Raw genomic sequence first — 12,857 nt, forward strand, 5'->3', positions numbered from 1 at the left:
AAATAAATTGTTAACTGGAGTCAATAATGCGACTCTTTGAATTTCTGTAATTTCATAATATATTTCCACGTGGCTTTTTATTTTTAGAAAAACCCATTTATATTTCGCAAAGCAATAATTGGTTGATATTTAAAACAAACATGCGTATTTCGCAAGCAAATATTTTTTAGCTTACCTCATTATTAACAACCCTGTCTGCAACTGAAGTGGGTTGTGTGGGTGGATCTTTCCTCTCCATGTCACTTTCGGTTGACATCCAAAAGTACCAGCTAGTGAAAAGTTTGTTTTCCTTGCTTCAAGTTGTTTCATATGTTTTTGGCGTTTCGCATGTACTTCCAAAGCCTTGAAACCGCGTGATCCATAGTCAATATTATCATGACACCACGTGCACGAGCGATTTTCCGAATAAAATCACCGAACAAAGTCGTAACTTCCTTCTTCCCAACAGTATCAGTGATTTCCCTTTCCATCCAGTCCCATCGGAACTTATTTTTGACATGTTTATCAATTTCTTTTACTCGTAAAGCGTCCTTTCTCTCGAGAACTGACATCGTTTACATATGGAAAATGGCGGTATGATGACGTTATTAACGTCATCATTCATAACAGATGTCCTGATTGGTCACAAGGAACATATCGACCAATCAACTACGGCGTAATATAAACTACGTCTCGAATCTTGATTTAGGGTCGGGAAAAAACCCCGGAAAAACGGGAGATCTTTTTTTTTTCCCCCCGAGATTAAATAACCATTATGAAAGATGACGTTATTAACGTCATCATTCATAACGGATGTCCTGATTGGTCACAAGGAACATATCGACCAATCAACTACGGCGTAATATAAACTACGTCTCGAATCTTGATTTAGGCTCGGGAAAAAAACCCGGAAAAACGGGAGATCTTTTTTTTTTTTTTCCCCCGAGATTAAATAACCATTATGAAAGATGACGTTATTAACGTCATCATTCATAACGGATGTCCTGATTGGTCACAAGGAACATATCGACCAATCAACTACGGCGTAGTATAAACTACGTCTCGAATCTTGATTTAGGGTCGGCAAAAAAAAAGGGAAAAACGGGAGATCTTTTTTTTTTCCCCCCCGAGATTAAATAACCATTATGAAAGATGACGTTATTAACGTCATCATTCATAACGGATGTCCTGATTGGTCACAAGGAACATATCGACCAATCAACTACGGCGTAGTATAAACTACGTCTCGAATCTTGATTTAGGGTCGGGAAAAAAACCCGGAAAAACGGGAGATCTTTTTTTTTTTTACCCCCCGAGATTAAAAAAGACGGAATTCCGACCTTAGACGGAAAAATCACATGCCTGTAATTAAGAGTTGGATAATATCGGAATATCGGCAAAAAAGCCATTATCGGACATCTCTAGTCTGTACTATATATTTTAATTGGCATTTCTGTGGTCTAGTAACTGCTTTTCATGAGTAATATCCATAAATGAATATTCTTTATTAATAACAGTAGCACACATGGGAGTTGTCTGACTTTTTGTGTGGCCATAAACGCATCATGCAGTGCCTGGAGTGCTGTGTTGGTACGACAGATGACAAAGAGTTGGTTTGTACGGCAAAATGACCAGTTTTTCTAGGTAGACATTTTTTTACTAATGTTTTTGGAGGGATTATAAACAGTTTTGCTCCATAAAGTGATCGATGGAATTCCTGTCCTCCAAAGCGTCTCGACAGACGCTACAACAACTGAACGGTGTTGACATGGTTTTATCTGTTCGGACCGCATTTGTCTGGCCGGACTCTTCCCTTCTGGAAAGGGAAAGTAAGGCACACTATCGCCCCCTGGGGAGCACTCTCAGTCAAGCACTGCAATTAGCCTAGCATCCAAGAAGTTAGCATCACAACAGTGACCGACAAGGTTCCTCACCTCCGGGGTCAGCTTGGCGATGGAGGTGAAGAGCATGGACACGATCTGCAGACAGAAGAGGCGTCAAGACAGCTGCAGACGGCGAGGACAAAGAAGCGTGGTGGACCTACGTGCTCGGCCAGACGGTTGTTATAGCGACAGAGGCTGAAGATGAGGTTGCAGGTCTGTCGGATGTTGATGCCGTCTCTGATGTGCTGGAAGAGGAAGGGGAATCCTTTCCCTCCCGTCAGCGCCGCCATGTCGCTCTGGGACAGCGTCAGGTGTCTGCACATACGGACAACACACCACACCAATTTGATACTGTGGTAATGCACGTCCCTCCACAGGGCAGCTTCTAAACCGCTACACAGAATAAACACTTTCCTACAAGTATCGTTATCACTGGAGGACTAGACGAGGAGTAGCTAAACATGCAACGCCGCAAGATGACGCCAATAAGTATAGCTAAGCTATTCTAGCGGTCTTAAATGCAAACAAAGGGTGGACGGATCGATACAAACATCGACAGTAACGATACCAACAGCGATTAGATCAATATTTTATCACCACAAAATTGTTTTTGTCGTTTTTGTTATGAACCTTGCTTATGAGTAAGTAGGGCTGGATGATCATTGCAAAGATAATCACCACTATTATGAGTGGTATTGAAATCACAATTAATAATTATTCATTCATTTGAAAAAAAATGACAATTTATTGTAGCGCCAAGACAAAACTTTAAATATAATTTAAAAGAACAACCAACTGTAACAAATAAGTAAAATAAAAATGATAGTCACAGCAAAACATTTAAATAATAGTAATATACAAAAACTATAAAAAATACTTTAATTTATTCTATTTTTACCTTTTTAACTTATTTTACTACCATAGACAGAAATAAGATGTAATGACGTACAGTACAGGCCTAAAGTTTGGACACACCTTCTCATTCAATCTTTATTTCCATGACTATTTACATTGTAGATTGTCACATCAAAACTACGAATGAACACATGTGGAGTTATGTACTTAACAAAAAAAGGTGAAATAACGGAAAACATGTTTTATATTCTGGTTTCTTCAAAATAGCCACCCTTTGCTCCGATTACTTTTTTGCACACTCTTGGCATTCTCTCCATGAGCTTCAAGAGGTAGTCACCTGAAATGGTTTTTACTTCACAGGTGTCATAGTTTTGATGCCTTCAGTGACAATCTACAATGTTAATAGTCATGAAAATAAAGAAAAGGTGTGTCCAAACTTTTGGCCTGTACTAATATATATATATATATATATATATATATATATATATATATATATATATATATATATATATATATATATATATATATATATATATATATATATATATATATATAAAGATACATAATATAAATAAGCCAAAACAGCAACATCATGTTGAACTACTCTGCCAACACGTGCACAAATACAGATGTTCCTTTGGTGCCCTCAAAAACTATCAGAAATCACAAAATTCCTTATTTTAACAACCAAAAGTAAATGCCAAATATCAGTGTTTCCCACACATTCATTTATTTGTTGCGGCCTGCCACGAAAGAATTAAGGCCGCCACAAAAAAAATATTTTTTTATTTTATTTTTTTTTTGTCAAGCTTCTCAGGCAAATCATATAGTTGATGTAGATGCCCATATCGGCTGTTCAGATTTACTTTACAAAAGAGAAGTGTAGGATCAAGATTTTTGGAGCTCTTTGTTCAGTGGATCAGATGTTTGATGAAGCTTTGTGTCTATCTACCACCACTACTGTTTTCTGTTTATTTGTTACTGACTGTGGCAGGACACCTCTGCCTCTGTTTCACTTTATGTTGCTGGTAAATAATATGGTTGTAGTAGTAGGCTAAAGTTGAATTATTTAGTATGCACTAATTAAAGGGGCAGAGCTTTAAGAGACATTTTAGCTTTTATATTTTTATAAGATATATTTTTTAAGAACCACAATTAGTAAATATATTTCAGTGAATAACTTATTGTTCAAATCTGTATATAAATATGTACATAAAGTGTTGTAATTATATTGTAAAATGGATGGACGTTTAAAACAAAACTGTTATTATTAATTAGTAAGTATACATTTTTTGAGCCTTTTTAGAGAAAATCATATTGTAGTAAATTATGCAAATTACTCGATGATGTCATGGTGACCACGCCCATAGCCACGCCCCCACCGCCACAGGTATCTTGGCAGTTTATGGGAAACACTGAATATGGATGTTGATGATTGGTGGATCTTTACAATTAGGTTGGCATTCCCTTCCCTCACCTCTCAGAGCGAGACTGCTCCACCAGCAGGGCGACGAGGGCGATCATCTTCTCCAGGGCGGCGGGACGATATTTCTCCTCGGCCAGAGACAAGATGTCTTCTTCCTCGTCCTCCTCCTCGCCTTCCTCCTCCGACAGCACCTCCACCTGCGGCTGCGGGGACAAACCGCAGGTGAACAAGACCCGCTGGGGACGGCGCCTCCCAGTAAAACCGCAAAGGACTCACGTTCTCCGGGCCTTTGGTTCCCATGTAGAAGTGGACCATGATGGAGATGGCTTGTAGCGACAGCAGGAACTGGCTCTGCGGGGGAGGAAGAAGACACCGGCCAAAGTCAACCTGGCGCTCCGCACGTCACGCGTACCGGCGGCGCAGACCCACCTCCTCCTCGCCCATCTTGGCAAACTCGTAGAGGAATGCAAAGTACTCGGTCAGGTGTTTGCTGTGAGGCTTCACGCCGTGCTCCATGATGGACAACAAGGTCTTCACGAAGCGAGTCACGCACGACCGGCTGCCGATGTCCTCCACCGGGCCGTCCATGTCGTCGGAACTGGCGGGGGAACAAAGGAGTCAGCGGTCAGGTGGTGAGACAACAACGAGGTGACATCGTGGAACCTCTTTCTATCTGCAGACTTTTACAGTGAGTCAAATACCATATTTTTCACACTATAAGGCGCACTTAAAATCCTTTCATTTTCTCAAAAATCGGCGCCTAATGTACGGAATCATTCTGGTTGTGCTTACCAACCTCAAAGCTATTTTATTTGGTACATGGTGTAATGATAAGTGTGGCCAGTAGATGGCAATCACACATAAGAGATACGTGTAGACTGCAAAATGACGCCAGTAGACACCAAAACTTTAAATGTTCCATTGAGAATATAGAACATTACACAAGGCACTCAAAAATCTATCAAAATGTTTTTAGTACGACTTTGGTAAGCTATGACGCCGCACCACTTGATGGATAGTCGCCGCATTAAACATGCAATTATTATTAGAGATGTCCGATATCGGGCTGCCGATATTATCGGCCGATGAATGCTTTAAAATGTAACATCGGAAATTATCGGCATCGGTTTCAAAAAGTAAAATGTATGACTTTTTAAAACGCCGCTGTACGGAGCGGTACACGGACGTAGGGAGAAGTACAGAGCGCCAATAAACCTTAAAGGCACATAATATCTACGGCTTTTCACACACACAAGTGAATGCAAGGCATACTTGGTCAACAGCCATACAGGTCCCACTGAGGGTTGCCGTATGAACAACTTAAACACTGTTACAAATATGCGCCACACTGTGAACCCACACCAAACAACAATGACAAACACATTTCGGGAGAACATCCGCACCGCAACACAACATAAACACAACACAACAAATACCCAGAACCCCTTGCAGCACTAACTCTTCCGGGACCCTACAATATACACCCCCCCGCTACAATTGAGACTCTTATTTTGTTAGCGCAGGCAGGATGAAGCAGCGCTTTTTTTGTGAAAACAGGAACTGTGCAGTCGGTCTTTAGAGTTTGGACGGCAAGTACGGCGCGAGAGTCTGTAGAGAAAAAAAAAGTGTTTCTCGCCTTCCTGTCGGTCATTTTTTCTTGATAACGATCTGGCAGCAGCCAGTGTCATCTCACAAGACCCTCGGGTGCCGGGAATGTCAATCAAGTGACCAAAGTGACGTCTTGGTGAAGATTGATGATCGCTAGTTTTTAGGTCTGGTTGGCGATGGACTGACACACCCTCTGCCATCCAGCTAACGGCCACCCCTGGTATATATTATGTCAGAATAATTGTATAGAAGTTATCGCACAGCTTCTGTGTTACATTGAGTTCAACTCGCCCTGCGGGAAGACAAAAGCTGTCTTTGAACTTACCAAGCTTGTAAAACTTGTAAAACTCCACTGTGTACGATGGGAAGCGACATGAAGGTGTTGGTTTCTTTGATCTATTGTAATCCACAGGAAGATTTTGTCATGACCCGAGATCTACAAAGCGGAGAGGAAGCAGGACCTGACGCAAGCTCCAGGCATCTTGTCTTTGAAGGGTTTTGTGACCGAGGGCAATGGCTGTTTACGACCCCCTCTCCCCTTAGAAACAGCTGTTGCCATGTAATCAGGGAAAGTCCAAATAAAAGGGGAGGCGTACAATCCTGCCGTCAGAGCGTGGGACGACACCGCACAAGGGTACAGGTCTGCGCGTTTCTCCTCATTGAGCCAAATTGAATCCTGTCTCTGTTTAACTCCTTGCTTTTTGTCTTGTTTAATAGATGGCACTTTGTCTCCTCCAGGCTAGACTACTGCAACACACTTCTTGTCGGGATCCCCAGCAAAAACATCCAGAAGCTACAATACGTACAGAATAGTGCTGCTAGGATCCTGATGAGAGTGCGGAAATATGATCATATCACACCAACTCTCAAATCCCTTCACTGGCTTCCTGTTCCACTCAGGATTGAATACAAAGTCTCCCTACTAACCCACCAGTGCCTCCATGGAAATGCCCCCCCCTCTACCTCAAAGAACTACTCACCCCCAAATCCTCCACACGACACCTCCGCTCCGGACAGGCTAACCTCCTCCAACTTCAGAGGACAAAGCTACGAACAATGGGAGACCGGGTTTTCTGCTCCGCCGCTCCCAGTCTGTGGAACACTCTCCCTGACCACCTGAGGGCACCACAGACTGTGGATGCTTTTAAAAAAGGCTTAAAAACCCTTCTTTTTTAAAAAAAAAAAAAAGCCTTTTTTTTAGATATATGCATAATAGGTTTAACTATTTGGCTGTTCTAGTTTTAATTTTAATTTATTTTTTTTATTATCTTCTTATTTTTTTTAATACACTGTAGCACTTTGAGGTTGTTTACTCAATGTAAAGTGCTTTTTACAAACAAAATCTATTATTATTATTAGGGATGTCCGATAATGGCTTTTTGCCGATATTCCGATATTGTCCAACTCTTTAATTACCGATACCGATATCAACCGATACCGATATCAACCGATATATACAGTCGTGGAATTAACACATTATTATGCCTAATTTGGACAACCAGGTATGGTGAAGATAAGGTACTTTTTAAAAAAATTAGTAAAATAAGATAAATTAAAAACATTTTCTTGAATAAAGAAGAAAGTACAACAATATAAAAACAGTTACATAGAAACTAGTAATGAATGAAAATTAGTGAAATTAACTGCTAAAGGTTAGTACTATTAGTGGACCAGCAGCACGCACAATCATGTGTGCTTACGGACTGTATCCCTTGCAGACTGTATTGATATATATTGATATATAATGTAGGAAGCAGAATATTAATAACAGAAAGAAACAACCCTTTCGTGTGAATGAGTGTAAATGGGGGAGGGAGGTTTTTTGGGTTGGTGCACTAATTGTAAGTGTATCTTGTGTTTTTTATGTTGATTTAATAATTTAAAAAAAAAAAAAAAAAAAAAACCGATACCGATAAAAAAACCGATACCGATAATTTCCGATATTACATTTTAACGCATATATCGGCCGATAATACCGGCAGGCCGATATTATCGGACATCTCTAATAATTATTATTATTATTATTATTATTATTATGTCATCAGTGTTTGAATCTGACATATTTTCAAAGTGTACCATCCTTCTGTCCAGGCGGGACCCAATTATTCCTATTTACATTGTTTAAGGAGAAATTTGCTTCACCTTACAAACTTTTCTATTTACGAAGCCCTTTCAAGAACCAATTGAGTTGGTAAATGGAGCTTCAGCCGTGTATGAAGTGTGAGAGTCAGAGAGAGAAGTACCCGTCCTCCATGCCGGGCTGCAGGTAGAGGTGAGCGTGAACCGGCCGCAGCCTCTGGATGACGTGGATACACAACCTCTGGAACATCTGGGAGAAGGAGGCGGAGGATGTGAGCGGGCGGGTGCAGGGGGACGAGAACATGAACAAAGTACCTGTCTGACAATCTGGTTGGGACACTTGATGAGGATCTGCATGGGCCACCAGTTGTCATCTGCCATCCGATCCAAAAACCACTGGGAGGAGAGCAGACATGAATACAAGTGTACACAACAATGTGTGTGTGTGTGTGTGTGTGTGTGTGTGTGTGTGTGTGTGTGTGTGTGTGTGTGTGTGTGTGTGTGTGTGTGTTGCAGCCACCTCGCAAGCCGCCTGGCTGTTGTTGAACTGTTTGGTGAGAAGTTCTATCCACTGCAACATGGTGGGCTGATCACACAACAAGGCTTGATTTTTAACGAGAAGTACTTTACACTCAGTCAGCCATCTTTAATACTGAGTAATAGGACTAGTACAGCACACACAGTCAGGAACTCATCATGGTGCAACACCACAGCAAAATAAAAGCCAAAACCTTAAATATGAGTTTTTTTTTGTGAAAACAAACTCAAGTAATGATTGGAGATATATATATATATATATATATATATATATATATATATATATATATATATATATATATATATATATATATATATATATATATATATATATATATATATATATATATATATATATATATATATTTATATTGACGGAAGTGGATAATTACATATATTCATATTTAAGTGTTACTTCTTTAGTTTCGTGGTCGTATTACAAAATAGCTAGTATTCTTCCTTCTTTCTCTCTCATAGTAATGTGTGTCGGCCTTCTAGCAGTGGAATGCAGAGAGTAGAGATAACTCAGGAAGTAGTCTAAACCAGTGGTCCCCAACCACCGGGCCGCGGACCGGTAAAAAAATTAATTGTTTTATTTATTTATTTATTTTAAAATTTCTTGTGCGGCCCGGTACCGGTCAGTGGACCGATTGGTACCGGGCCGCACAAGAAATTAAAAAAAAAAAAATTTTTTTTTTTTTTTTTTTTTTTATGAAATCAACATAAAAAACACAATATATACATTATATATCAATATAGATCAATACAGTCTGCAGGGATACAGTCCGTATCTATACATACAGGGATACAGTCCGTATTTATTTATGTAAAAAAAAAAAAAAATAATTTTTTTTTTTTTTTAAATACACCCCCCACCACCCCCCACCGGTCCGTGGGACAAATTTTCAAGCGTTGACCGGTCCGCAGCTACAAAAAGGTTGGGGACCACTGGTCTAAACAACGAGGGTGGGAGCGAGGGACAGAGGGAAGAACACAGGACTTCCGGGGTTTTGGGAGATCGATCTAGACTGGGCGAGGGAACGCTTCTGTACTGGATTTGGTCTCACGTTTGTCTTCAAAGCTTTGAGAATAAACCACAAAATACCAACTACTGCCTGGTGATCAATTTAAACTTCAGCTTATGTGCCATTTAAGAATTTGGGAGTGACCAGCAGCTTAAAAATCCCTGGGAGGAAGAGCTGGTCCACGCAACAATTTGGGGGCTCGTCCGGGATCGTTTGCGTCACCGCACTGGGCCGGTGCACCCCTCCTTAGACGACCTGGTAGTCCCGAGCTCCCCCAGGAGCACCATATCGGCACCGAACTTAGTGCGGACACCCGATCGACATAGTCCACTGCAGCTCAGAACTCCTGAGCTCTAACGATCCTCTAACCTTAGCCTCCCAGTAGCTTGGATTACAGGCGCACGCCAACTAAAGAAGTAACACCTAAATATGTATATATGTAATTATCCACTTCCGTCAATATATATGTATATATATATATATATACACACAGTATACTGTATATATATATATACACTATATTGCCAAAATAATTTGGCCACCCATCCAAATGATGAGAATCAGGTGTCCTAATCACTAGGCCCGGTGTATCAAATCAAGCACTTAGGCATGGAGACTGTTTCTACGAACATTTATTGAAAGAATGGGCCGCTCTCAGTGATTTCCAGTCATAGGATGCCACCTGTGCAACAAATCCAGTCGTGAAATTTCCTCGCTCCTAAATATTCCAAAGTCAACTTTGTTATAGGAAAAGTGAAGAGTTTGGGAACAACAGCAAGTCAGCCACCAAGTGGTAGGCCACGTAAACTGACAGAGAGGGTCAGCATAGTGCAAAGACTTTCTGCACAGTCAGTTGCTACGGAGCTCCAAACTCCACGTGACCTTCCAATTAGCCCACGTACAGTACGCAGAGAGCTTCACATGTATACTTTAAGCATTTTGGATTATGCAAATGAGGTCATATTAACCACGCTGAGAGTACTTGTGCAGTGCAGGTGTCAACTTACCTTCTCTTTGGAGTGAATGAAGGTTTCCAGCACAAAGGAGGTGCTGAGCTGCAAAATACAAGCAAAGTGAGGTGAAGACATTAGAGAAGTAGATGACGACAAGTCTTTCATCTGCTGCTGATTGGGTGAGTAGATTTCTGTCTACCTCACACTTTCTATGGCTATTAGGGATGGGAATCGAAAACTGGTTCCTGTTCAGGAAAGGTTCCCAGTGAAACAATTCCTTGTTCTCGCTTGCCAAACAATTTTTCTTTCTTTCTTGCACCCGCCCGCGCCTGCACTCCTACCCGCCCGCGCCTGCACTCCTACCCGCCCGCGCCTGCACCCGTATGTATCTACGCCTGCACCCGTATGTATCTACGCCTGCACCCGTATGTATCTACGCCTGCACCCGTATGTATCTACACTCGTATGTATCTACACTCGTATGTATCTACGCCTGCACCCGTATGTATCTACGCCTGCACCCGTATGTATCTACGCCTGCACCCGTATGTATCTACGCCTGCATCCGTATGTATCTACGCCTGCACCCGTATGTATCTACGCCTGCACCCGTATGTATCTACGCCTGCACCCGTATGTATCTACGCCTGCACCCGTATGTATCTACACTCGTATGTATCTACACTCGTATGTATCTACGCCTGCACCCGTATGTATTTACACTCGTATGTATCTACACCTACACTCGTATGCATCTACACCTACACTCGTATGTATCTACACCTACACTCGTATGCATCTACACCTACACTCGTATGTATCTACACCTACACTCGTATGTATTTACACTCGTGCGTATCTACACTTACACTCATATGCATCTACACCTACACTCGTATGCATCTACACCTACACTCGTGTGCATCTACACCTACACTCGTATGCATCTACACCTACACTCGTATGTATTTACACTCGTATGTATCTACACCTACACTCGTATGTATTTACACTCGTATGTATCTACACCTACACTCGTATGTATCTACACCTACACTCGTATGTATTTACACTCGTATGTATCTACACCTACACTCGTATGTATCTACGCCTACACTCGTATGTATTTACACTCGTATGTATCTACACCTACACTCGTATGTATTTACACTCGTATGTATCTACACCTACACTCGTATGCATCTACACCTACACTCGTATGCATCTACACCTACACTCGTATGTATCTACACCTACACTCGTATGTATTTACACTCGTATGTATCTACACCTACACTCGTATGTATCTACACCTACACTCGTATGCATCTACACCTACACTCGTATGCACCAAACCTACACTCGTATGTATTTACACTCGTATGTATCTACACCTACACTCGTATGTATTTACACTCGTATGTATCTACACCTACACTCGTATGTATCTACACCTACACTCGTATGTATTTACACTCGTATGTATCTACACCTACACTCGTATGTATCTACACTCGTATGTATCTACACCTACACTCGTATGTATTTACACTCGTATGTATCTACACCTACACTCGTATGTATTTACACTCGTATGTATCTACACCTACACTCGTATGTATCTACACCTACACTCGTATGTATTTACACTCGTATGTATCTACACCTACACTTGTGTGCATCTACACCTACACTCGTGTGTATCTACACCTACACTCATGTGTATCTACACCTACACTCGTGTGTATCTACACCCGTTTGTATCTACACCTACACTCGTATGTATCTACACTCTTACGTATCTACACTGGTATGTATCTACACTGGTATGTATCTACATGTAGCTCCAGAGTATAGATCAATAGAGTGTAGAGTTGACTTACCTTGGCAGTCATGAGGGAGATGGCTTTGGGGTCAGGCAGACTGCTGGGAATGCTGCTGCAGAGCTGCCACATGAAACTAGAGCACAACAAGCACACATCATTACACACTATACACATGACACACACATAATACACACGACAAACACGATACACACACGCTACACACGACAAACATGATAGATGACACAGGATACATATGACACCTATTACAAACACGATACCTATAACACACCTCACATACGATACATGACATGTTTATGACACGCGTGATACATATGACACACCTGACATGATACATAATACACACGTGAGACATATGACAAACCTGACACATACGATACATATGACACACATGATACATATGACACACAGACATGACACTTCTGACACATACGGTATACATGACACATGTGACACATACCATACATGACATACGACAATACATATGACACACTTGACATGATACACATGTGAGACATATGACACACCTGACACATACGATACATATGACACACTTGATACATATAACACACATGATACATATAATACACATGCCACACATATAATACACATGACACACATATAATACACATGACACACATATAATACACATGACACACATATAACAC

At 41.0% G+C, this 12,857-nt stretch overlaps 1 protein-coding gene across 10 annotated transcripts in view; it reads right to left on the reverse strand.

The window, feature by feature from the left end:
- usp34 (ubiquitin specific peptidase 34) overlaps positions 1 to 12,857 on the reverse strand; it is a 116,072-nt gene that overhangs the window by 18,217 nt on the left and 84,998 nt on the right. For 9 of the 10 annotated variants that reach the window (XM_062026343.1, XM_062026338.1, XM_062026336.1 and 6 more), the window contains exons 53-62: positions 12,229 to 12,304; positions 10,400 to 10,447; positions 8,351 to 8,416; positions 8,146 to 8,226; positions 7,995 to 8,080; positions 4,573 to 4,741; positions 4,420 to 4,494; positions 4,195 to 4,346; positions 2,024 to 2,177; positions 1,914 to 1,958 (exon numbers count right to left, since the gene is read on the reverse strand). In XM_062026343.1, the coding sequence (XP_061882327.1) occupies positions 1,914 to 1,958; positions 2,024 to 2,177; positions 4,195 to 4,346; positions 4,420 to 4,494; positions 4,573 to 4,741; positions 7,995 to 8,080; positions 8,146 to 8,226; positions 8,351 to 8,416; positions 10,400 to 10,447; positions 12,229 to 12,304 (952 nt within the window). The remainder of the gene's footprint in view (positions 1 to 1,913; positions 1,959 to 2,023; positions 2,178 to 4,194; positions 4,347 to 4,419; positions 4,495 to 4,572; positions 4,742 to 7,994; positions 8,081 to 8,145; positions 8,227 to 8,350; positions 8,417 to 10,399; positions 10,448 to 12,228; positions 12,305 to 12,857) is intronic. The other variant, XM_062026340.1, reaches the window with a different exon arrangement.

The sequence above is a fragment of the Entelurus aequoreus genome, linkage group LG18 (assembly GCF_033978785.1).
Source record: "Entelurus aequoreus isolate RoL-2023_Sb linkage group LG18, RoL_Eaeq_v1.1, whole genome shotgun sequence".
Lineage (NCBI taxonomy): Eukaryota > Metazoa > Chordata > Actinopteri > Syngnathiformes > Syngnathidae > Entelurus > Entelurus aequoreus.